This window comes from Gymnogyps californianus, chromosome 27 (assembly GCF_018139145.2).
Source record: "Gymnogyps californianus isolate 813 chromosome 27, ASM1813914v2, whole genome shotgun sequence".
NCBI classification, from domain to species: domain Eukaryota; kingdom Metazoa; phylum Chordata; class Aves; order Accipitriformes; family Cathartidae; genus Gymnogyps; species Gymnogyps californianus.
This window is the reverse complement of record NC_059497.1, coordinates 4,892,382-4,917,380: the sequence shown is the minus strand read 5'-3', so window position 1 is coordinate 4,917,380 and position 24,999 is coordinate 4,892,382. Positions and strand designations below refer to the sequence as shown.

At 51.6% G+C, this 24,999-nt stretch overlaps 2 protein-coding genes across 7 annotated transcripts in view; one reads left to right on the top strand and one right to left on the bottom strand.

Annotated features, from left to right (window-relative positions):
* The first annotated feature begins 6,899 nt into the window (after positions 1-6,899).
* Positions 6,900-15,727, top strand: TCP11 (t-complex 11). Its single transcript, XM_050911175.1, is given in 10 exon segments — positions 6,900-7,594; positions 8,089-8,223; positions 8,919-9,039; positions 9,777-9,997; positions 10,379-10,515; positions 11,203-11,423; positions 11,740-11,764; positions 11,767-11,923; positions 12,386-12,549; positions 14,142-15,727. Coding segments are annotated over 10 exon segments (2,115 nt in total). The 3' UTR covers positions 14,381-15,727.
* Positions 15,728-21,305: 5,578 nt separating this feature from the next.
* The window catches only part of ANKS1A (ankyrin repeat and sterile alpha motif domain containing 1A), a 105,173-nt gene continuing 101,479 nt past the window's right edge, over positions 21,306-24,999 (bottom strand). For 3 of the 6 annotated variants that reach the window (XM_050911566.1, XM_050911567.1, XM_050911568.1), the window contains 5 exons: positions 24,731-24,817; positions 24,216-24,353; positions 23,324-23,494; positions 22,767-22,865; positions 21,306-22,039 (listed from right to left, as the gene is read on the bottom strand). In XM_050911566.1, coding sequence (XP_050767523.1) covers positions 21,920-22,039; positions 22,767-22,865; positions 23,324-23,494; positions 24,216-24,353; positions 24,731-24,817 — 615 coding nt within the window. In that variant the 3' untranslated portion in view covers positions 21,306-21,919. The remainder of the gene's footprint in view (positions 22,040-22,766; positions 22,866-23,323; positions 23,495-24,215; positions 24,354-24,730; positions 24,818-24,999) is intronic. The other 3 variants (XM_050911569.1, XM_050911570.1, XM_050911571.1) reach the window with 1 other exon arrangement.

The window sequence follows — 24,999 nt, the reverse complement described above, 5'->3', positions numbered from 1 at the left end:
TTTTTCTCTTTTTTTTTTTTAAAAAAGAGTTCCTCCGGGATGATGTATGTATAGCTCTTAAAATTCGAAGGGTAATATAAGCCTTTCAGAGCGGCTTACCTGGGTGCAGAGGCATTGCTTTAAAGCATGAAGCACACTACTCAAGGGCACTGACCTGACCAAAGGCATTTGCTAATTAATTCATTCTTCCAAGAGACTTAACTGCCTCTTGCCTTCGGAAACCAAGGCAAACCCGAGCCAAATCCAAAGCCTGTCGGAAAACACGGAGAGACCCTTATTGACTGCAGAAAACTTCAGAGCTGGGAGCTGGCTCCTGCTCGGCTGGTGCCAGCCACGGAGAGCCGACGCGGGGCAGCCGTCCAATTCAAGCTGGCCACTTTGCTCTCTCCCGCACGGTTCCTCGGTGCCGCTTTCGGGATAGAGGAGGGATGCAGAGCCTGGTCGAGATGGGGGTCCCCACCTTCCTCAGCCCCCTCCTATGATGCTGTTTTGGGGTGTCTCGCCTATGCTGCAGCAGCGGCAGGGCACGGGCTTACCCTGGCTGTTGGCTTGTTTGATGGATGCTCCTGCAGTCCGCACCGTCCTGTTGTCTTTGGCACGCTCTCCCGAAAACCCTCGGAGGTTTTCTGGTCCAGCGTGAGCTCAGCACGGCTGGTTCATCCCTCCACCCCAGCCTCCCGAGCACGGCTCCCGAGCCACGGGGCTCTCGAGATCCCCCCCCAAGCACCTCCCTGCATCCTCGCCCACCGACACCCCCAAAAGCTGGGTGTTTTAACCCCGCACATGACTAAAAGGTCTGACAAAATCCCAAGCCCAGCACAAGCAGGGGAACAAGGGGAACCCAAAGAACAAGGTTCCCCCAGCACCGCCAGCCAGGCAAGCCCTGCAGGATCTCCTCCGTGATCCTGCACCAGACCAGTTTCGCATGAGAACAGAGCGGCCTTAGTGTGTCAACAAGCCCTAAACACCCGAGGGCAGCTGGAAGTGAGATGCCATTATTATTTTTTTAATTTAAAACGAACTTCTTAACCTACAGGAAAGTAAACGTTCTTCTAGGATGGCCAAGAAAACCACGCTGGGATTTTCCAAATGGGTATGACTGACTGTTTATGAGCAGAGGCTTCCAAACGCAGAAATAAATGGCTTGCTCTCAGCAGGTTTTCCTTTCTATATTTACCCTCACCTGAAATGAACATTATTGCACACTGCAACATTTATTCCCTCTGATCAGGGGAGCGGGCGAAGAAACTAACCAGCCGCAACACGTCAAATAAATTGTTAATCTGCTGTTTGCGCTGGGGCAGGGGGAGGAGGGAGTCCCCTGGTTTTTGGGCAGCGCCCAGGTCCCGCTTACAACTTCCATTTCAGCTCGGCAGGAGCGCTTCGCTTTCCTGCTGCCGCTTGTGGCTGCTGAGAGCTGGAGCTGGGTCCTTTGTGGAGCTGATCCATTGGTCCCTGACGGGTCTCCGGCCCCCTCCCCATGGCACCCAAGCATCCTTGATCACAGGCAGCTGGTGGAAAGGGTTCCTCTCCCCATTGCATGGGAGGAACCGAGCTCCAAGGTGCGAGGACCTGCCTGAGGCTGCACAAGAAGCCTTTTGCAGGGCAAGAAAGTGCACCCAGATCCCGTGCACAAGCGTGAGACGACCCTCTCCAAAGCGCTGGGCTTTCCGATCCTCTTCCACTGAGTCCCAGTTTCCACACTGGGTGTTTCTCTGCCTGTTCTCAAGGTGGGAATTCCCTACAGATGCAAAGGGGTGACCCCTCCCAGGGACAGGTCCCCAGCAGGCATGAACCGCCCTGCTGACACGCAAAATGGCCATAAAAGACCTAAAAGGTCCTTCCTGACAAGGGGCCGGGGGGCTGGGCCATTGCAAACCGAATCTTAACATGAGGCCGGCCACTCAGCTGTAAAATCTCTCCTAATCCCAGCCCTGAGGAAAGGAGAGGACGGGGAGATCACCTGCTTCTCCAGGACGTCGCCCACATCACATGGCTCCCTGGGTCACGCTCGCACCCACCACCACCTTCAAATCTGGGCTTGACCTCCAATTTACCTTGAAGTTCGCTAACTAATCGTGCCAACCGCTTTGGCACGCCAGCCGAAAAAGGGGTTCACATCGCCCCAGAGAGAATGGGGGGATTAATCCTCTGCCGGCAGTGGGGGAAGCCGATCAGTCGTTAGGGTACGTGGGTGCGGAGGACAACCCTCGAAGGGACCCCTTGGACTTGGGCAGCAGAGATAAAAACAGGCTTGCTCTGTTCGCAGGGCTCGCAGGTATTCAACACCAGACAGAACCTGGCTTTTTTTTTTTTTCCCCCCCAGCTCAAACTTTTCACTTTTGGAAAAGTCTGTCCTTGTTGGAATAGCTGAGCAAACCCTTCCCCAGCCAGCTGTTCCAAGAGCATTTGTGTTAATCCAGATTAACGAACATAAAGCAATTTAGATAAACCGCATTAAGCCAAAAACACCTTTGAACTTTTTTTTTTTTTTGGATCAAAATCCCTCCCTGAGCGCTGTGTGTGGTTTGGGCCTCCCCGTACCGCAGCTTCGCCAGAGCCGAGCTCTCCACCAAGCAATAATTAAGTAAAGTCAGCAAATACGAAGATTACCCAGAGCCAGCGGCACCGGCAGTGAACCGGCGCTTTGCACGTGCAGCACGTGGGTCCGGGGGTGTCCGACGGGGCGAGACGGCACGAGGAGCATCTCCCCGGCTCTGTGCACGTCTCCTAGCCACGACGCCTGGGCTCCGGCCAGGCTGCCTACGTGACCACAAGCCAAACCCCTCCAAGCCTCAGTTTACCCAGCACCAACCCATCCCCTAAGTACGCAGATGATGGGATCAGTCTGAAATGCCCCGAGATCGGGCGCTGGCCACAGGAGGCTGGGCAGGACAGGTGATGGTTTGCTCAAAGCGGCCAGTCCCCACAGCTCGGACATGTGTGCCGTGACTGAGGTGGCAACAGCCAGCTCATGCATATGGGATGTCTCATGGAAAAGGTCACACACCGGCTTAGGATGAGGGAATTAATAGATGCTGTCATCGTTGGTGAACCATGTGGTATGTTACAGGCACATACACACCTTGCACACCCACGCCAGAGCCGTCACCGCAGCAGACACTCGCCTCTCCAAAGGACTCCCAAATCAGGGGCTACGGCAGACCCGACACCAAGACATCCTCTCACCTGGGCAAGGCAGACAACGACACTTCATTCGCCTGCAGGGAAGCTGCGAGCTCCTCAGGATCCAGCCGCCTGCCCACATATTTGCACCAGCATCCAGCACAGAAACAATCCTGACCTTGTCTGGTGCCCCAGGAGCTCCTGCAAAAATAGCTTTCCTGGCTGATGGGGCAGAGGAAAACTCCTGGCTTCCCCAGCTCTCCCCTCCACACCCTCCCAAAACACCTGCTCACGCTTTCTGCCCTCCACCCTGATTGCCTTCCTCCTAGAAGGAGAATATCTAACAGAGCCAAAGCTGTAGCTTGTAGGCTCCAAATTCCCTCATTTTTTGGAAGCGGGGGGCTGTAACACCAACCGGGCTTTGCCTCTCCCGTTGGGACAGGGTTTGCTTTTTTGCAAAGAGAGCCTTCCGCGGCTGGGCGGCTGCTCGCTGCTCGGCTGCTCACAGCTCGGTGCACTGTGCTCACTAAGCTTTGCTCCCAGGTGATTTGGATCGGGATACACCAGGAAGTTTGCTTTCGGCTGCCTCCGTCGGCGCGTGGGTGTGCAAACAGTGACCAATTTCACTGCCGGTTCGACTCCTTTAAATGGGGACTTTCACATTCATCAGGCTTGAAAAAACGCCATCTTTGAAAGAAAAAATCCATTTCCCCTTCCATCGGCTGCGGCCACCGCCAAAGGTATTTCTGTTTGAACAAGCGGGGCCTTTCCACCCGCTGCCGCCTCGCTGCGCCCGGCACGGTCATGCCGGTGGGTTTGCAAAAGCACGGCCGTTCCACCGGTGAGGATGCTCCAGCCACGGAGCTCTCCCTGCTCCTGCCGGGAAAATGGGAGCTTTTTTGGAAAGCTGAGCCCTCCCCGCCAGGCTGGTTTTGCTTTCTTAGGGGAGTTGCTTGAAACAGAGCAGAGGAGAGATGGACGGGCTCTCCACGGCACCTCACTGATGCTGTCAGTAATGCAGACAGGTTCGCAGCTCGGATGGTCCCTTTTCAGTGTGATCATCGGGGTTACAAATTTCCGAGGCAATAAAAGGGCAAATTGGAAATGTCCCTATGGAGTTTGCTGCCTGACACTCAAGCACTCACCCTGAAAGACTCAAAATCCCAATTTCCTCTGTTGGGATTTCAGCTAGATGGCTTGGCTAAAATAAATGAGATTAATCTAATCAGAGAGATGGATGGAGCTCATTAAAACAGTAGATTAAAAAAACCCACCCTGCCTATTACCAGTGCTCCTGAGGTCTTCTGCCTTTGTGGCGAGTTAAAGCCACCCAGGAATTGGATTCGCTTGCAGAAATCTGCAGGAAATGCATTAAAAATACATTCTGCTACTACAATTCTTCATGTCACCAGTCACTCGGGAAAGGAAATGAATGCAGGGCAAATGCATAGGTATTTAAATACATACAATTGCCTCCTCTGGGATCAGGACTTAAAGGCTGGGAGCGGTGGGCCCTGCTCTGAAACAGAGAGAAGAGCAAATTGAAGTCACCTCAAGCGCTGTGCTGTTTTATTCTCTATAAATGCTATTTCCCCACCCTCAGCTTCCTCACACGACGCTCAGGATCAGAAAGGGGCAGAAGCCAGGTCTGGCATTGCATGAAGCCGAACAGGGAGCATGGGGGGGAATTCCTGGACATGATTTGGGCCAGACTGGTCCCATGATGAGCTTTACTGGTGTTATTTCTCATGACCAGTTGCTTTCCTGCCCACAAGCCGCTTGCCTGCCCCTTCCTGCGGCTTGGAGCAGAGCTACCACATCCCAAAGCCTCCTCGTGGTCCTGCTCATGGGGGCAGGAGCTCTTTGGGGCAAACCCACTGCGTGGATGCTCCTGCACGTGCAAACGTGACCTTTGCACCATGTGCACGGGGCCGCGTTGCCTTCGCTCCCCTTGCCTTCTCCTGGTGTTGAGTTTTCCATGCAGGAGCCACCAAGAGCTGCTCCGGTTGCCTCCCCGAGGCATCGCACATCGTATTTTTGGGAAGTTTCACACAATAATTGTCAGCTTGCGCACGGAGAGCAGACAGCCCTGCTTCTGCCCAGGGTCAGCCTGCTGTGCCGAGGCACGCATTCTCTCTTGGAAAAACAGTTAAACTAAAAAAAAAAAAACAAACAACAATCAAAACCTGTGTCCACCTGCCCGCAGAGTGCACAGAAATCAGTGCTAAGGCCTGTGCCGCTCGACTGCACGGCCCTCTGTTCGGGAGGAGGTGAATTCCCCCCGGGGCTGGGTGACCTGGCAAACCCCAGATGCCGGATGGGCCCTGGGGTGCTTCGAGTGAGGGGAAAGAGCCGTCTGCGCTTCGGGACGGATGGTTTTCCCAGCTCTTTTCTCAGCAGCATCCACCCCCAAGCCAAGGGCCAGCCGCCGTCCTATGTAGCTGCAGCACTGCCCAAGCCAAGCAGTTTTCCCGTACTGCTTTTTGATGGGACGATTTTTACAGCTCCCTGGGGGCTTGAGGAAATCACCGACGGTTTAAGGAGACCACTCCAACACAGCCTTGTGCTGCAGACGTACAGCAGGACAGATGTGGTTTCAGGCTGTGGCTACCCTCCAGCATGCAATCATTTATGACAGTTAAACCGGTTACAACTCATCAGCTGAGCTGCATTAATTGCACTGGTAGCTTGCTGCAAACCCAGGGCAACGGTGGCAGCTCCAACCACCTTTAGACCCACCTGGGATACTTTCCTTTGCAAGAGCAGCAGGCTGAGAGAGCCGCCGCGTCGTTTCATGCAGCCCAGCTGTGAAGCTGTAACGAATTAGGGGTGGTAACGGGGTTGTCCGTCCCCACATGGCGTGCCAGCCCTGCGCCTTTCATCCTCTGCATTTCTCCAGCCACAACACCCAGACATCTTAAGCATTTCGCAGACTTTGGAGGACAGAGCTGTGCCAGGGCTGTTTTATGAGGGGCGGATCAAGGCCCCAGCTCCCGAACGGGCTGGCTCTCGTGCCGGTCCCTCGCACACGCGGGGCTGAGCACGGGTCACCACGCGTGCGGAGCCAGGGGGGTGGCGAGACCCTGAGGTGCCCCAGCCCCGTGGTGCTCCATAACCTCCCAGCTCCAGCCCCCGACTGCGCAGGTGTCAGCTGGTGGCTATTATTGGATGCTTAGGAAATAAATTAAGAAGGGAAATAAATGCTGGGAGGGAGAAGAAAGGCAAATTGTTTATTGGTGTGCAGGGAGCCTCATCCCAGACTGGGTGTTTTGCCCCATGGAACATTTAATCCCAATCCTGGCAAAGCCAAGGGGAGGCTATAGCAAATGGGTAGGTGGCCAGAGTCAGCCGCTGCTTTCTGGGCCCACCGGAAAGAAAAATGGACCAAACCAGATGAATAAAGTGAGGAGAAAGAATGCTGCAGCTGCTGCAAACCCAGCAGCGCTTCCTGGAGCCTCTCCAGCTCTGCAGAGTCATCTTTTTCACTTCATTCCCTCCAACGGGTCTGACTTTAATACCCCGGCTGTTGACAGGCACTAAGCCACAGCCCCTCGCAGGCTTCAGATACGAAACCCGTTGGCCCCACACCGATCCCCGGACAGCAAAGCAGCTCCTGCCTTTCCCCAGAGAGCAAAGGCAGCCAGGTACAGCGACTGCCTGTTGTTCCACTCCAGCCTCCTTGGCATACCAGGGCCTCCCAAATCGTTTGCAGCTCCCGCCTATGAAACACATTGCAATGGCGGGGCCAGGTAGGGAAGGCTAGGCTTCCTGCGATGCCCAAGCAGCAGATCCCAGGATGGCGGGCGATCCCCTTCCCTCAGAGGGAAAGGCGGCCAGCCTCGACGCCCCCGGGCGCGCGTGAAAACGCCTCACAGCGCGGCCTCGCCCGGCCGCCGCCCCTCTCCTCACGGCCGCCGCCCCGTCTCGCCTCCCCCCTCGCCTCCAATGGGAGAGCCCCGCCGCGCCGCCTCGGCACGGCGCCTGGCGCGTTCCATTCGCGAGGGAGGGGGGCACAGGACCCTGCGGTGGTGGCCTTTCCCTTTGCGGGGCGGCTCATCGGCGTCAGCGCGGAGGGGTGCTCCACCCGCCGGGCTCCATCAGCGAGGCCGCGCCCGGGAGACGGCGGCGCCCCGCGGCGCGGCGGCGGTTATCTGGCGCTGGCGAGGTGCGGCCGCCCTAAGGGTGGGCGCGGGACGTCCCCCGAGGCAACGGCAGCGGCCTCGGCACCCCCCGCCCGGCGCGCCGTGGCTCGGCCCCGTTTGAAGGTGCGGCGGGCCGGGGCTGGCACGTGCCGCGGGGCTAACGGCGGTTCCGTGAGGGGAGAGACACCGCCCCGGGCCCGGCCGCCCCGCGGGAGCAGCGCCGCGTCCCGGCGCCGGCTCCAGCCCCGGCCCGGCGACGAGCAGCCCCCGCGGGAGGACGGCGGGCCCCGCGGCGAGGAGCTGCCGGCCCCCGGGCCCGCCACCCGGTACGGGGAAGAGGGGTCGGAGCGGGGGAAGCGGCGAGCTGCCGGGGCCATCGTACGTGTTGGGCCTCGGGGCTTCTCCCCCAGCCCTGCCGCCGATGTTCAAATGGGGTTAAATATTGGTATTTGAGTATTTAATTCAGTGTTCACACGGAATGAAGTAGCGGTGCTTTCCAGCCGCGCAGCGGCGTGGCCGCCGCTCCCGGCCGTCACTAGGTGTCAGCCGCGCTCCGTGGGAGCCCCGCGCCCGCGTGGGACCGGCCCGCGGGGCTGCGGCCGCCGCCGGGCTCCGCTGGGCGGGTGTGGGGAACGTTGATGAGGAGGAGGGTCCCTTCACGCGTACAGCAAGTGAGGTGCATTGTCTATAAACAAATTGCACACTTTCACTTTGTCACTTAAAAGTTGTTCAGTAATTTTTTTAAACCCTCTTCTCTAAGAGAAGGAATGCTAACCATAGTCCTGTGACTCACTTTTATTCTGCTTTTTTCTACGGCCAGCCCTCCAGAAGTTCTCTCCATGAACGAGCTACAGGAGATAACTGATGACATTTCCAAACTGACCATTGTGCACGAAATTGTACTGAACAGTGACTTCAAACTGCAAGCGGCCAGCTTCTCCCCAGACAGGGGTGTGTGTGTATATATGTTCAGGCTCGGCTTCTCTCTGTCACATTACAGAAAACGTGAGAATGTGGAAAGGAGGTGGGTTTGGATCTGACTGTAGAAGTAACCAGAAAATAAGATAGTGCCTGAAATAAAAAAATTGTTGGAGCTTGTTTTATCTACTCATTGCTTCATGATTTACTAAGAAGTTCTTAAGTATGATGAGTGTCAGATATGACTCACTAATATTGAAAGATTTAGAGGCTTCAGCTGTGTAAGCTGTGACTTCGACATGAACAAAGCAGATTTTTCAGTGGAGACCTCCTCTGAGGTGTCTGCGTTTTAGCTGAAGATCTGTTCAAGCGACTGGCATTCTCTCATTGCAAAACAAGCACTAGCTAGAAAAACATTCTGTTGATCTTCACTGAGGGCTTGGAGAGTTTCCTTGAAAAATGCTATGCTCTTTTTACCCCTCAGTTAAGACAGGTTAAAAGTGCTGCATTTTATGAACAGGGTTGAAAGGAAGGAGTTCCACTTTAGAAGAATAGGAAATTTAGGTTGAGAGAGATTTCCATGAGCTAGAGAAAGGTGAGGTGCATTGCTGCCAGATAGGAGTAAAGACTAAGAGAAGAAAATGTCCAAAGACCTGAACCGCAGTGAAAGCCAAGAGGCTGTGTTTGTCTGAGGTTAATAGAAAACTCTTCCCCTCCTCTCTTCTTTCTTAGCCTGGAAAACAGGGTGAAGGAGACCTTGCACAAAGCCTTCTGGGACAGCCTGCAGGAACAGCTCTCTGCTAGTCCCCCAGACTACACTCCAGCAATCCAGCTGCTGCAGGAGATAAAAGAGGTGAGTTGTTCCTGAACCGGAGAAGATGGTTACCTCAGAATTAGTCTTCTCTGAATCATCACCTCACCCCTTACATCCAGTATTCCTATGTGAACATGCGTAAGAGGGAGGAGAAAATAGGCTCCCTTTAGTTTATAGGGAGACACAAATTACACAACTGTACCTTCTAAAACCTGTCTGAGAAGGAAACTCATTCTCTGGTCCCAGGTCTTTAAAACACATAATCTACCAAAAGGATGTTGCTTTTGTTTGAACTGTTGGTTATAGTTCACAGCCATAGGCCATTCCCGGTATACTGTCTGCCAAAGAAAAACTGCAATTCTCTATACAAAGACATCTCTTCAGGTATATGAGGAGCTGTATCTGCTATTTAAATGTACAATGCAGTGAATAAGAACACAGTTTAGCACTAAAAGACGTATGTTCTTAGCAGGGCATGAAGCTGCGTGTGTAGTTTGCTTTTTCAGTCTATGCTTTCCCATTAGACTCCAGACAGGTAACTCCCTTCTTTCATGCATGACAGTAAAGGAGGTTTTGCAAGATTTGAAAGAGTAGCCAGACATCCTGAAGTGAGTCATTAGAGTCGAGCATTCCCTTAAAGCGCTTGTGTGGCCCAGAATTTGTGTACTGAGTAGTTAGCTTAGTCTCAATACAAGGCCGACCTCGATTCTTGTTGAGCAACTCTGGAGAACTGTCGAGTTCCTGGAACAAAAAGAGACTGCTGCTTCTTTGGGCAGGCCCTGCTATTACTGCTGCTGCCACGGCACAACCAGCTGCGGAGCCAGATTGAAGAGGCCTTGGACATGGAGTTGATGAGGCAGGAGGCTGAGCATGGGGCTCTGGATATCCACGCTCTCCCCACGTACGTCCTCGGCACAATGGCAAGGCTGTGTGCGCCCATTCGAGATGAGCAAGTACGAGGGTTGCAAAGCCTCACAGACCCAGCTCAGCTTCTCAGGTGGGTGATGCTGACTCTGCCTTGGTCTACACAGACCGGCAAAACCTTCAACAATAAAACTCTGGGTTAAGAGGAAACTGCCTTGGAATTATGGCCCAAGGACCCTTTCGTGCATTCTGGGCTACAACTTCCTTATTTTTTTCAGTGGAGACATATTCCTGTTGCCCAGCTGCAATTTAGACAGTAGAACAGTCTTTAGCGAAGTAAATCTGGTTTATCTAGTAATTTTTAGGGACCGCTCCAATTAGACTGAACAACCTTTTGTGAGAAAATGGAATCAAGTCAGAGGATCTGAATTCCCCTTTCTCAGCATTCTGAAATGGCCCCAATTACAGCACTTACTGCAGTATTAAACCTTCAATTCGCTGTGTCTCATCCCAGGGAGATTTTCTGGGTGTTGGGCCTGATGAAAATGGATATGCTGACTTTTACCGTCCAGAGCCTCTGCACCCACTTGCAAGACCACACCATCCAGTATGAACGGAAGAAATTCCAGGAACTCTTGGATAAGCTGCCTGGTAAGTCAGTGGGGAAGGGAGAGGAGAACTGCTACTTCTACAGGAGCTATTAAAGCACTAAAAGGGAACCTGAGTACTCCAAAGCTGATGCTTTCATCGTGTGCTCAGTAAGAGATGAGAGAAATGCCTCTAAAAGCTGGAGGACTTCTGGGTCCCTTCCCCAAGGCTCTTCACTAACGTACCTTGCAGAAAAGAAGTTACTTAGTGTGCTTCAGTTTCTGCATGCATAAGACAGAGCTAATAGCTTTCTCATGAGGAACTGTAAGTTCTCACGAGTTTAAAGTGTTTTGAGATCCTCAGAGGAACGAGCAAAATGTTGTTAGGAGGCATATTTAAAAGGGAAAACCTGCATTTGATGTAGACATCTCTTTTTTGCTAGGCTGTAGAGGATTTCTCTCTGGCTGCCTCTCTCCTTCATCAGACTCCGTTAAAGGTGCTTCTTGGAGACTGAAATCCCGTATGCAATATAATGTTCTCCGGATACCAGTCTCAGTAGCCTAACCCTGTGCCCTGGCAACAGGACACTACTACTGTATGTTAGTGACGGTGTAAGCCATTCCTCACCATTCCAGGAGCCGGCACGATGCCTTCACCTTCCAAACGCACACCCCCTTCAGCATAGCACACCCGCTTCTTACTGACTTCAGTCTGTTCTTGCAAACACCCATTTTCGTTACCCCATTGCAGATAGCCTGGATCGCACGAGAGAGTGGCTGTGCAAAGCAGCAGCAGAAGTGTCCGTGCCCTCTTCGCAGCCGCCACCCCACGCCACAGTCGGTGGCTCAGCTGCCGCACACTTGCCGGGGGCCGCCAGCAGTAGCGCAACTGTGCCAAGTCTCAGGTCCGTGCTAAATCGAGGATACGTGAATCTGCTCTGCTGGGAGCCTGGGCAAAAGGAATACCCTGAGGTAGGAGAAGTGCTTGGATACCTTTACAGCTTTTTCATAAAGATATACAAAATGAACAAGTGTTCCAGTCCAGCATCTTCTATAGAAAGAACTGGCCGGCCTCTCTGTCCCCTCTACACCATGAGGCATTGCACGTGGTTTTTCCCTATGTGAAACAAATTGGATTTTTCACAAAACTAAACCTCCCTACTGCCAGGCAGCTGCCTCCCACTCGGCTTCATGGGGACATTACAGCTCTGCTCCATGGCTTGAGATCTACTCGGTTATCACAGCTGCTGTTTCTACACCCACAGGCTGATTTGGTTTCTGTTCACAGACACTGTTTATGGCTCAGGCCCGACTGCAGAAGTACAAGCGCAGGTGAATCAGCTTACCATTGCAGCTGCAGTCCTGCTAGTGACCAGTGCCACGTGTGGAAGCACCTTATGTGGCTCACCTGGGTTTGTAGCTAGGCCGAAACGGGTAACAAAGGTCCTCTTGGAAGGGCTGTCTTGTACCAGGTGGGTTACTTTGAGTTTTCTTTTCCAGAAGGAGAAGAGTGAGTATGCAGGCACTGGTTGGCTGTGGGATGAGCAGCAGGAATCTCCCCCAGGAGTGGAAGAGGATCTGAGATCCAAATAGCAGCCAGGACTACTGCAAGGAGCGGGGGAAGGCAGCCAGCGTTTTTAGCTGGGAGTTAACTCTCTAGAGCAATAGTGCCTTCTTGATTAGAGGGGACAATTAGTAGTGCTGATCACTATTTCATGAGTCAGCTGCAGGGCAGCCTACTGCTTGTGAAAGAGCCGGGAAGGGAAGCTTAGTTCACAGAGCTCTGGCTGAATGTTGGTCGTCCTGTGCTAGCTGGCTGTGATGACACTCCACAGGCAGGTGGAGAGACTTCCCTCCTTGCTCTGTGCCTGCAAGACCCCTTCCCCAACCAATGTGAGTCGTGGCCGGAGTGCATGTACCTTTGTATGATTTAGGTGTGAAGAAGCTTTAGAAGATGTCAGCGACCAAGTGCTCCAGGAAGCCAGCAGGACTCTCTCGCAGCTGGGCTACCCTGCTTTTACCACTGACAAATGTCCTTCCCTGAAAGGCCAGATAAAAAGCATTGCGGACAAGGGCAACACAGTCCGGCATGTCATCGGTGAGTCTCTGAGCTCATGTCTAACTCAACCTTGAAGCCACTTCGCACTCGTAGGCCACAACTTAGGTTTAGGCTGAAGATCCTGGAGCATGCAGGACAGGTCTAGGATCGGTACTAGCAAAGCAAACTCCCTGCATTGAGCAGAACTACTGCTTGAGGGTGGGAGCCGAGTTCAGTGTCTGGCCTCTCCACATAGTCTGCACAGGAGAGGAGGGTCAGGGAAGCCAGGTTTAGAAACTGCCTTGATTTTCCTATTCCACCCTGAAACGCTCCCAAACAGTAATTGCTTTGAAAAATCTCTTAAATCCTCCCATCCTTGCTGAAAGCTAAACAGGCCCAAGTGCAAGGTCTGTTCCTAGGTAGTGTTGCAATCTTCAGGCTAGGATGTAGAGCAAGAGCTTAATCACTAGCTGTAGTAAAGCACCATGCTAAGATCTTTAAATAATATTTATCCCTAGAGAGTGCACTGCTTGGTATTCAGCTAACCAGCTGCCCTATAATGCCGCTCCATCAAAATATTTATTCAAATGGTTTGGATAAGAGCTGGTTATTTTGACCTTTTATTAGCACTCTGAATGCTAACTCCGCATCAGATTGCGGTGCCACAGGCAGCTAGTATGCTACAGGAAAGATTATTTCCACATGGAAGACTAGCTTTTATCAGCTATGAAAATAAGGTGAGGCTCTTCCTGCCCACTGCTTCATCTCGTTAAGTATCCTTCCCAGCCCGTGTGGACTCCACCACACTGTTTATTTGGGTTTATTCTTTCCATGTCAGAGCAGGCTATTTTATTTTGATGTAATTCAGAAGGCTGAATTAATAACCTCAACCAAACCTCGATAAACTACAGGCTGGGCAGTGTGTCACGGCAGTGACTCACCGATGGTGTGGCATTAGAAGCTGCAGAACTAGACAGCCTTCACCCTCTCCGTGTCTAAAAATCAAACCCGTGTCTTGCCTGCACTCTTGGCCACTATCAACATTTTCCACGTACTCCCTTCAAGTGCAAGAACATCTGAAGCAGCGGGGTAGTTGAATCTCAGCTCTGTGTTCCTCAGAGAGGCTTCTTGAGTGCTTTCAATTTCAAAATGCTGCTGTGGCAGGCAAGATAAATCCTGGGCTCTGAAGTTCTATATTCCATTACTGCTTGACACTTCAATGCAGTACAAAAGCTCTCAGAGTGGGTGAAAAACCTTTACTGTTGCCCTGCTCCACTTTAACATTAGGTTTGATGGATTTGACCTTTCCTAAGTCCTTCAGCCCAGTACCCCAGCGATAGCCATCATGAGAAGCGGCTACCCAGGACAAAGTGAAAACACAGCAAGTACACCCGATACTGTCCTCGTGTCACAGTTTCACCTCGGCTCCTGTGCTGGATACCGTTTCATCTGCTTAGTGTTTGGAAGAGGAACACGTTATCCACTGCGTCCCTGAATCCATCCAGAGCATTGCTTGTCCACAGCATCCTGCCACAATGCGACTGTCCTCAGATCTGCTCTTGACTCTGTGAGGAAGCCTTTGGCTCAAAACTAGCTTTCTGTGCAAAGGTTGATTGTCAATTTTTTTGTTCTCCTACTTTTGCTCCCTACAGAGCAGCGGATTCGTTCCTTCCTCAGCCTTTTCATTTCCCCTGATGCACAGAATTCTCAAAAAGATTTCCCAAAGGACCTTGATCCCATTCAGGAAGAGCTGCTGGAAGTTGGGTGCAGGTTTGGAAGCGTGATCCACAACAACAGGCAGCTGTTTGGACATTACTAGTCGGGAATTCTCAAGAAGGTGCTTCTCCCAGATGCAGAACCAGACTCGGACGCAGGGACGGATTCTTTCTGATCATCTTCACCACGTACCGGGCAGGGGTGGAACGCATTCTCCAACAGTTTCTCAAATCATGCCTCAGCTTGTAAAAATCAATCAGACAAATCCACCGGGGCCAGTATCGCTACTGGGAAGTGACTCTTGGCATGTCAGTATCTGAATAAACCTCAACTACGAAAAGTAGTGGCTTTTTTTCCCCCAAAACTGCCGCTATTTGGTGGGGAAGGCAATGGGATGTGGAGCTTATAAAACTGCAGTGCAGCTTAGGCTTTTTTTAATTCAAGGTGTTAATTCTGCCATGGGCCTGTAACCTACTTTGCTGAAACGTTAGTCACAGCCCAGGGACGCTGTTTGCATTTGGTAAAGCCACATGGTATTTAAAATCATTAAAACTGCTCAATATATTTCAATGTTAGCTTGAGAACCTGACTTACTGAATTATTAGAAATGGAACATATGGTATAATTTTAGCAATCCCTGGTGTGTATTAGTATTTTACATCAGCCGTATTGTACTTGACATGAAAATCTGAACTTTAACCTGTATTTAAGTGTCTGGATTTCTTGCTCTAATTTTACGTAATGAAAATGTCCTATGTCTTGGCAAGCCAAAAATCTTTGCTGGGTAAATACTATATACAACGGCTGCACAAACTGTTACAGTTGTTACATGAATCGGTTGCCGCCGTGCTGCAGAAAAGTGACTGTAATGTTTATCGTGAGTAAATTATGGTCCTGACAGTCCCCAGCAGAACAATCCTTGCAGATGTACGTTAGCGGGGGTAAAAATGAGCTTCTCGCCATCCTGTGGAGAACACATAAAGCGGTTGGAGACTGTCGTGCTATAGGTAGGTCTGTCTTGAACACGTGGATGTGTGTTTATGCATACATTAGTTTGCCTAAAAAGAATTTAGTGTTCAATATTTGGGATCGTTATGACTAACTGCAAAAAAAAGAGCAGCTTCACCCAAAGCGCCTGCTCAGCAGCCAGCGCTCTCCCTCCCGCACGCCCCACGCCTCGGGACAGCGCGCAGCCCCTGTGCCGCTGCCCCAGAACTACAGCGGGACTGCTCCCAGCTGATCGGCCTCCTGCGCTCTGCTTCCACAACCGCGGCACAGCGTCTCTGCCCAACGCTCTGGCGTTTTCTTCTTCCTCGGATTTACGAAGCAGGGAAGCGCTACACTGAGCTAATTAACCACCACCGAGCTGCCTGCCCTCGCCCCTTCTCTCTTACCTTCGCAGGTCAGGGCTGTTAGACGAGGACCAGAACAGCGTTGCTTTAACACAGATGACCGGGAGGCTTCGGTATAACGCTGAGGTCACAGTGACAACGGGGCGAATGTGTGTCTAAGTTTGTTTATTAATTCAGTCTGTTCTAAGTTGTACAATTATGAAAACAACAAAACGACTGCTGGAAGCCCAGGAATATTTACAATCTCGCCTTGTTGTAGTGAGGTCAGTCTATGTTGTTGCACAGATTGGTTATGTTTGGTACCACAAGATGTTTAAAATTCAGACAAATTTGAACAGATTAACAATTGTATATACAGGAAATAAAAGGAAATTCAAGTATCAAAATACAGACAGATTAAATAACATTTGTATTACAAATCAGTCCCACTGCCGTACATCACAATTAGCAAAAATGTCTACATTGCAAACTGAACTCGACTGTTCTCTGCCCTGTTAGGGAATCTCAGGTTATTCTTCCACGGGTAAGAAAAATGAGCTAGATCGACTTTGCAAGAGCAGCACAGTTACTTTCTTTTGGGGGGGAAAAAAAAAATAAAATGCAGTAAGTAATGCCAATGTGAGACCTAAAAGGGAGACCTTTTGCAACAAGACAGCGTTGCAAAGACCGTGCTTGCTCTAAAATAAAGATCTGATTGCATGGAAATGATGCGAGCAGAAGAAAGCCAGGGGAAATTCTGCTGCTAGAAACTTCTGAAGTGGGGCGGAAGGAGCGTTAAAGCAAGTGACTCCACTTCAGCTGCACCCAGACCTGGACGTGTTCAGACGGACTGTTTGGCATCTGGTCTGCGTCTCAGCAGCCTGGTGAAGGTACAAGCTTTTCACTAGAGGTACAGCCTGGAAGGGGCCGTATCTTCTCCCTGGGAGGGGGACAGGCACGTACCCCGCAAAAGTTGCATAATTTCTTCTAAAAAGAACAATCCCAAAGCAAGTTCAAAGATGGCTGAACAGCTAATATGAGTTAGGTTTTTTTTTTTTTGTAAATACAAAATTAAAAAGGATAAAGCAGCTTCAATTTGGGGGGGGGGGGGAAATCATCCCCTCCTATATAAAAAAAGACAACAACTCTGCATCTTAGTTTACCTATCTCGAGTTCTCAGCCTGGACTCATGCCATGCACAAACCAAAGTCTGTAAAATACAATCTGTCCTTAAAAAGGGGAACGAGGCCCAGGGCAGCCCCACCCTTTCCCAGGCAGATAATACAGCAGATGCATTTTGATTCAAAGTCATATTCAGCACCAGAAATTTAGGGCACTTTCCTCCAGATACCACGAAACCCCGTAGGGAGGAAGAGTCGGAATACTGTGCAATGGATGGGTTAACAGATTACCGGGAGTCAGTGATGGGCATGGTCCAGGATCCGTCTCCAGCAAGCAAGTACCTTGAGAAAACCCATCGAAATAAAAGGGGGGATGCACTGCCAAAACAACTGCTTCGTCTATGAAGTGAGAAAGAGAGTATCTGGCTAAAGAACTGTTGGATCACTAAAGACAACCATAGGACTACACGCAGGACTGGAAGGGACCTCCAGGGTCACCAAGCCCAGTCCCCTGAAGATTGGAGTCTTCATCACCACGTCACCTCCAAGCCAACCTTCAAAAAGCTCATGCATCAAAAAAAGAAAGGTGGCCCTCCTCCCAAGCAGAGGTTCAATTTGCAATCTCTCCAAAAAGACTTGTTGCCAACACACCAAATATTTACACTTACACCAGTATGAATTGCAACATATGCATAACAAGGAATGTTAGGTTTCCTAAATTCATCAACTTACATCTCCACTTCCCCCTCCTAATCATTTACAGGTCTATGCCCTTGGGATTACGGTTCACTTTCTCTCCCAGCCTTACTGGCCAGAGAGACTAAATGAAATCCTAACATACAGCAGCAACTGGAGTTAAACAGAAATTATTCGGGCATATCATTCTAGTAAAGCAGCAGGGTACCACATCCCCAACCACTACAACGCCTGTCGAGATTATAACAAACGTGCTGCGCTACATTTTTGCGTCTGAAGAATTAAAATCGCCAACCATTTTAACATCTCTCCCTTGAGGGGAACAGTACTGTGAAAACACGTCAGTCACAGCCAAAACTGCTGTTAAATACTCTGGTAATTCGAAAGAAAAGTAAGCACACAGCACCTTCGAGATGGTGGTATTTGGGGATACCGGACTTAGACGGGGGCCAAGCCATCCTCAGGTTGATATGATTTATCCTCAGGTATGGACTGTTTCAGTGTAATGCCCAAAATTTAACTCCTTGTTTGTTCATCTTCTGAAACTGTTGCACTAATTAAATAATGAGCTAGTATCAAAAAAGTGCTAAATCACAATTGAATATACTTAAAAAAAACCAAACCCCAACCCTTCAGGGCATAACTGCATTTAAAAACAAGACAGGTGCACAAGAGGCCGGAGAAGGGAGTCATCTCCAGGTATTCAGTGCGTAAATGGGAAGAAATTGTGTCCTTGCCATAGAAATGTCAAGTATTGCAACGCAACAGTTCTCTGTAGGGGAAGCAAGCTTTGTACCATCGGTAATACTTGGCCACAACCACTCTGGGGTGAAAGATCCTTTGCAGACTCTTTTCCTTTAGTTATTTCCGTTTGCTATAAAAGCGTGGAGTAGCTTTGAAAACAAAGGATGCAGACTTACCCTGCAAGGCTTCTCACACTGGAGGAAGTTATTTCCAAGAATTTGGCGTTCTCTACTGTTCACCCAGAATTGAAGCAAATGTAAGTACCGTTAGAGATGCGCACACCACTCCCACTGCTAAGACTTTCTATTGTACTCCTTGCCGGACTGCGTGGATTCTCAGTAAATAAGGATATTTTTCTTTTTTCCCCTCACCAAAAAACTGCAGTGCTACATTTAAACCGCGAACTGGATTTGCTCTGTATCATTTCACACGTTAAAAAAGAAACGGGTCGAAAGACGTTTGTCTCAAACTAGAAAAGGTGACATCGCTCTCGGCCTCGGAAGTCTCAACTTTCCTTCGCTAGAAATGGAGAGAGCTGCTTTTCTCAGCTGGTGGCTGGGATCCCTTTCCCCCCTCTGCTTTGGGAGCCCTCACTGAGCAGCCATGCACCCACTCCGAGGCAGACACCCGTGCCAGATGGAGATGATCTTCGTGTCAGCAGGCCACTGCTTCTTAGGTCTCTGCCCCGTTACTACATTTCCGTGGTAGGAGACAGCTGCCTGGAGATCAGCTTTTCAGAGGCAAACAGAAAGGAAGATAATGGAATGAATGATTTCCGAGTCATACAAAAACAAGTGCTGGGAAAGATGAGGCGTACGGCCAGGAGATGAGACACAGCCGTGAGGGTTATGGACACACAGCGGAAAGCTCTGTAGTTTACGCCTGTGATTCCAGCTGGGTTTGGACGGTCACCCTTAGAAAGGCACATGCTCTAGTGACCCGGTTTTAGGAGGTGCTGAGGAACCTGCCCTTCCCAGCTGAAAGCAGGGGGAGATGCAAGAGCTCAGACCCTCTGAAGTCAGGCGTACGTGTGGGCAACTGCATGGTAAATGCTTACACACAGAAACTGCACTACCACCGCTACCATTAATTCAGTTTCTCTTTGAAGGATCTAGAAACCCTCGGGGCACTCCTACCGCTTGGAAAGCCGCTGATCAAACCCAACCCCAACCTCTCGGAGCACCTCCGACACAGCAATATTCTGCTGTCCACAACGCTTCGGCTGGCAGGATGGCACTGCAGCACTTTGGGCGACTGCACTGCGACCTCTGCTTCAGGGGTCTTTAGGCAGAGGAGTGCTGGCTCTATGTTAGGGGGCTCCATGGCATATGAAATATATGTACTAGACTGAGCTTTCATTTTTTTTTTTTTTGCTTTAAGACAACCCTTTTAGTCCTCTCACTTGGGTTCTTACTAGCCTGGCCCTTCCTTTGAAGTCAGTTTGCCGCTCAGCGCCATTAAGCCACAGATGACTTGGGAGATCAAACTCATTCCTGAGAAAGAGCTAAATAAAGATTTTGAAACATCAGATTTCACCGCAAGTCTGGGGAAACAGAAGCTTTGAGGCAACAGCTCTAAAGCCCCAGCAAAACTTGGACAAGCTTCTCCTAGTCCCTAAATACCAGGTGCAAATAACCCAGGGCTGCTGTTCTGACCTCTCCCCACCGATGCCACCTGGTGATCACGAAGGGAGATTTGGGGTAAATTCTAAAAAAGCTGTTTTGGCAACGGAGCTTTACTGGAGATCTGAGTGCACCCTCTTCCCCATTTACGTCTAAGATGTCCACCCAGAGACGTCACGCAGAGGTGAGGGGGTAGCTGCCGTCCACCTTTCTTCACAGCTAACGCAGACCCACCATCACCACCGGCTCTCCAAAACTGGGCTGCGAGGGGGCTTTGCCAAGATGCGAAACCCACGATGAGTTCGAACACTCACATCAAGGTGCACAGCGGCGAGTTTTCTGCAGCCCAACTACCGCACGGCTGCAGCCCCTCTCCCGCTGCCCCATCTGCTCAGCCCTCTCCCCGGGCAAGGCGCGACAGCCGCTGCCTGCGAGGAGCTGGTCGGGGTCCAGGACGCGGCTTTGCTACGAGGCCGTCTGTGCGAGTTAAGCACTTCATCTGTCAGGAGAGCGAGGCTGAGCGTCGGGGGTTTGCTGCCACGGTGTGGAAGTCGCAGCGCCTTTCACTAACGGGTCTTAAAACCGCTCTGCAAATGGAGCGAGCCTTACACCCCCGAGAGGTAGGTAAGTACGTCCCCCATCCCGTACATGGGGAAACTGAGGTAAAGAGAGGCGAAGTCGCTTGGACACACAGCAAGTCAGGGAGAAGCAGCACCGGGGCAGGAGTCCTGCCTCCCAGCGCTGTTATTCATCAGATCATGCTCCTCCTCCTCCTCCTCAGTTTCATCTCAGTGAGCTTTGCAAATGCAAGTGAAGGAACCAGGGGTAGGGCCACGGACGGCTCGTAGGGGCTTTCACAGGGTCGTGAACCACCGTACAGCGTTCCCAGACCTGTCCCAGCTCTGCTCCGACCTGTGCCAAGTGCCCTGCGGTCTCATGCAAATGATTCTCAGTCATATTCTGGAATTAAAACCTGCTTCTACTGAGATACACAGAAAGTGGGACATTTTCCCAGAGGAAAAACATGCGCACTTGAGAAACAGCCAGAAAAGGCAGAGGTGCCCATTGCAGGGCCATCTCTCAGTGAAATCCTCGCTCTCAAGGATGGAGGGTGACAGATGTTTCAAGATCCCTATAGCCCTTATCGTGCAATGATTTGCAGACTGAAAACAAGCTTTGGGATCGGCAGCAGACTGATTTCAATCACACTTCTCCCTTCGGCAAAAAAAGTACAACTGCAGTAAGCCTGCTGAACACAGCGGAGCTGCGTCTGCTTTATCAGACCTCCAACAGCGCAGTATCCAGCCCCTCTCAAACACTTTTCCTTCCCAACACGGGGCTAACAACATGTGCCTTTAAAAGCTTAACCTCTTTACAATCTGCCAAGTGAGAACTACGCCCGTAGCTCACGAGAAGTTTGGTGAGTGTAAACAGAAGGACTATGGCGGGGGGAAATCCTGCAAGGGATTAAAATGCATGCAACCAAAACCGCACCTCATCTCTGAGAGGGGACAGAGCTCACAGTGGGAACGATCACACCCAGCCCAAACCAGCGCTCCCCTCGGAGCAGGTTTTCTGCTCCAGGCTTCGAGGGGAGAGATTGTGGGCAAGGGTCCCCGTGAGGAAATCTAGTGAACGTGTGTTATTTGCAGACAGCATCACAGTGGTTAGTGTCGATTCGAATGGCAGGTAAGAAGAGGGGTGAGTTCACTGGAACAGTACGCAGCCGTGGCTCAGTCGGGAAGAAGAGGATGTAGGAGGAGGGAGTGCGTGCACCGCAGAGACAAGAGGTCTCCATCAGTCCAAGGATAAGAAGGTGAAATAGAAAAAAAAGGCCCGGGGAGCGTCACGTTGCCCCAGGGATTCACAGTGCCAGAGCGAGGGGAAAGACGTGAAAACGGCAGGCGGCTTGCTGGATCCACATCTCCGATTCCCCTAGCCTGCATCCCTCTGCACCTCCCACCTCACGGATATCTAACAGCGTGTTACCCTTGTTTCCGAGTAAGGAGAATTCACAGTGTTCAGTAGTGATCAGGTACAAAAGCCGTTTAAGTCTACAGTCTCCTAAGTGCTGCTGCCTTTGACGTAGTGCCTACGCGGGGCTCAGTGCGAGCAGCTGGAGGAAGAGGGAGTTTAGAACAGCAGACAGATCAGATCGCAAAGGCACGGTTAGACTAGGTGGACACGGGGTGTGTTTGCTTTAGAAGATAGTGGTCTCATACTTAGTGCTGAGGGTCCGCTTGGAGTCCTGTTTGGGGTCCACGACCCAGGAGACACTGGCGTGAGACTGGGAGTCTTGGTCCACCTCAGGGGGCTCCAGCTAGAAAATAAGGAGAGAAAGGGCATGTTAGGTCACCCGTGCTTCTGGGACAGAACGACTGGGGATTCAAAGCACGGAGAGGCTGCTGCTCTGCCTAATGCCCATCCCAAAAACGTGCACGTGTGCGGGGAAGCGGCTCTCACAGGGGAGGCATTCGAGTCCTTCACAGCTAAAACATGTCTAGCCGCGTCAGGCTCAACCCAGCACCCTGAGATGACTTCCTGCGTTAGGCCTGCAAGCCCCTATTACCATTAGCGACAGCTTCACTTCATCTCACAAACAACCATGAAAAATTGAGCGCTATAAAGATGGCACTATCAGGGAAAAAAAAAAAAAAAAAAGAAAAAAAGAGGCAGAGGGAGAGAGAGGGAGACAGCTCCTGGCAGGTGAGCTCCCACGTGATTTACCCTCCTGACCAAGCATGGCTCTCTCATCTTGTCCTCCTAAATCAGGATCCTACAGGAAAGTTAACAACACCAGAAAGAGCAACGCAGTTAGTTGAGAGCTGCCACTCCACATCAGCGGGGGCAGATATGAGCAGTTTATCCCTGGGGTTCATCTGAGCCCATGGCACGGCCCTGGAACGAGCGGGGATGGAAGAGAGCAGCGAGGCAGGACACGGGACCACAGCAGGAGACATGGGAAGCGGGGAGGCAGGCGGGCTGGTGGCAGCTGGGGCAGCCCGGGTCGGTTCGTAATGGAAGATGGCAGGAAGAAGGGTAAAGACCTTAGCTCCGGGACTAACAGACTGCAGCGGCAGGTAGGAGGGGCGGTGTGTTGTACAGGTGTGACAGTAACAACAGCGAGTGTCGGGAGGGAGCGGCACCTGAGCGGGGGGAGCAAGCAGAACACAGACAAAAGGAGACATTAAAGGAAGGCAATGGCTTATGCAGCAGTCCCTGCTCCTCAGCAGCTCCAGTCTTGGCTGGTTTTGGCTACAGGGGCACTCCCGTACTGCGAACTGCAGGTTACCTACTGATCTTACTGCGGCTCTGCAGGGTTTGCACATGGGAGCTGTGCTGGACCCAGCAGGGCACTCAAGCCCCATCCCACCCGGGCTATTTCCACCTCTGCTTGCCCTCATCCTACCAGGGGAAGCCCTAACACCGCAGCAGGACTGCCAGCAGAGCCACGGACACTGCAATGTCAGCGGTGCCTGAAGCTACACGCACCTTGTCCGCATCTGGGCTCCCCCCACCATCAAGGCAGAGGTTTAAGCATGTGGTGCCCAAGAGAAATCCCAGCTCAGACCATGCAGATCGCACCCGGCCCACACATACGTACTGCAGATTTCCTCATGCCGGCTCGCGGTTTAGGCACCGGTTTGGAAGATTTTGTTTCAATCATTTCTCCTGCTCCAGCACTCAGAGGCTTTGCTCTCTGGGCTTGGAGGGCGAGCTGGTAGGCGACCTCGAACGCCTGCCCCAACGTGAGGATGATCTCGTACGTCAGGTTCTTCGGAGAGAACACAGAAAACACAAAGCTGTTAGGTGTATACGAGCTACCTCGCCCTGGGCAGAGTCCATGCGCTCAGCAGCTTGCTCTGGAGACGCAGACCTCAGCAGAGCCCATCACCTTTCTGTTAGCAGGTCGCATCCTGCCGTATCCCTGGCAAAGCCGCTGAGCTCCTGCCCCGCGGGGGAGCTGGCACCGAGCTGCCTCCACGCTCGCACAGCCCTGGCCGGCAGGACCACGTGCGAGCCTGCTACAGCCCCGCAAGCATCGCAGTTTAGCAGCGTTTTGCATTATAAAGAGAAAAAGCCAAAACATCTTGTATGGCCGATTCTGCCCAAGAATAAAAGCAAGTTATGCTTCCACTCTCTCGGTGAATTAAAAGGCTGTTAAATCAGACTATTACACTCAACATAATTGAGAGCGTATTAGGGTTTTGTTCACAGCACATTCCCCAGGAGGGAAAAACTCCTGCCCTGCTTTATTCAGCACTGGAGACTGCAGTAATGAAGCCAGACAAATATTCTCTTTGTCGTCAGAGCTCCAAAGTAAAAGCATTTTGAGCCAGGACTCTGAAAGGAATATTTTAGGGTAGAAACAGGTAAAAGAGCCCTAGAACAGACCAGCTCCTGCTCTATGACTCGCCAATAAAGCCGAGTGATGAAACAAGTGGGCTGCAAAGGACTGCAGCACTCTGGGAGACGAGATGCGATAACCCACTCACCACATCCACGGTGCTGAAGACATGGCAGTAGTGGTGGCTGGTCTGCAGGTCCTTCGTGATGTACGCAAACGTGCAGAGATCCTCGGGGTCCTGAGCAGCGCAGGAGATGTTCCGGATCTCGTGCTCAGCAATGACATTCTGCCGGGGTCAACCACAAGCACCCGTCACCCTTCTGGGGATGGCAAATACACCCGGCAAACGATGGTTGTGGCAAGCGTGTACCGGGGGCAGGGAGCAAAACAGGTACTGGCAGGGAGGGGGAGTCTCCCAGTCAGACCAGTCCTAGCTCCCTCCCATGGTAGGAACAAATGGCAACATGGTCCACAAGCAGCCGGTCTGCCAAGCCTTCGGCATTCATGGAACCATCACCACCTCGGTGCTCTCCCATAGCCCTAGCAGCTCCTCAGGACCAGCCGTGGCTTCTGGAGCCACTAAACGTGACCTGCAGCCCCCAGGCAGGTGGGACCGCAGGTCTTGTCCCTCCAGACACCAACTTCGAGGCATCTGAAGCTCACCTTGTTAGAGGCATCGATGAACTTCACCCCTTTGTACGTGATGGACAGTATTATGGTCGGGATCTTCTTCATATGCTCTGTGGATTTCTTCAGAAACAAGAACGTTCAAGAGACCAGTTGTGAATAAATGCTCCCTTCTTCACCACCGCCCCAGCCCACCCCTGAAACCCCCAGGCCACTGCCCCACAAAGGCAGGCTTTGGGGGTCTTGGACCAGGAGGAGGAAAGCCTGCTCGTGGTGGAAGCAGAGGGGAAGGGACGGGGGGGTGA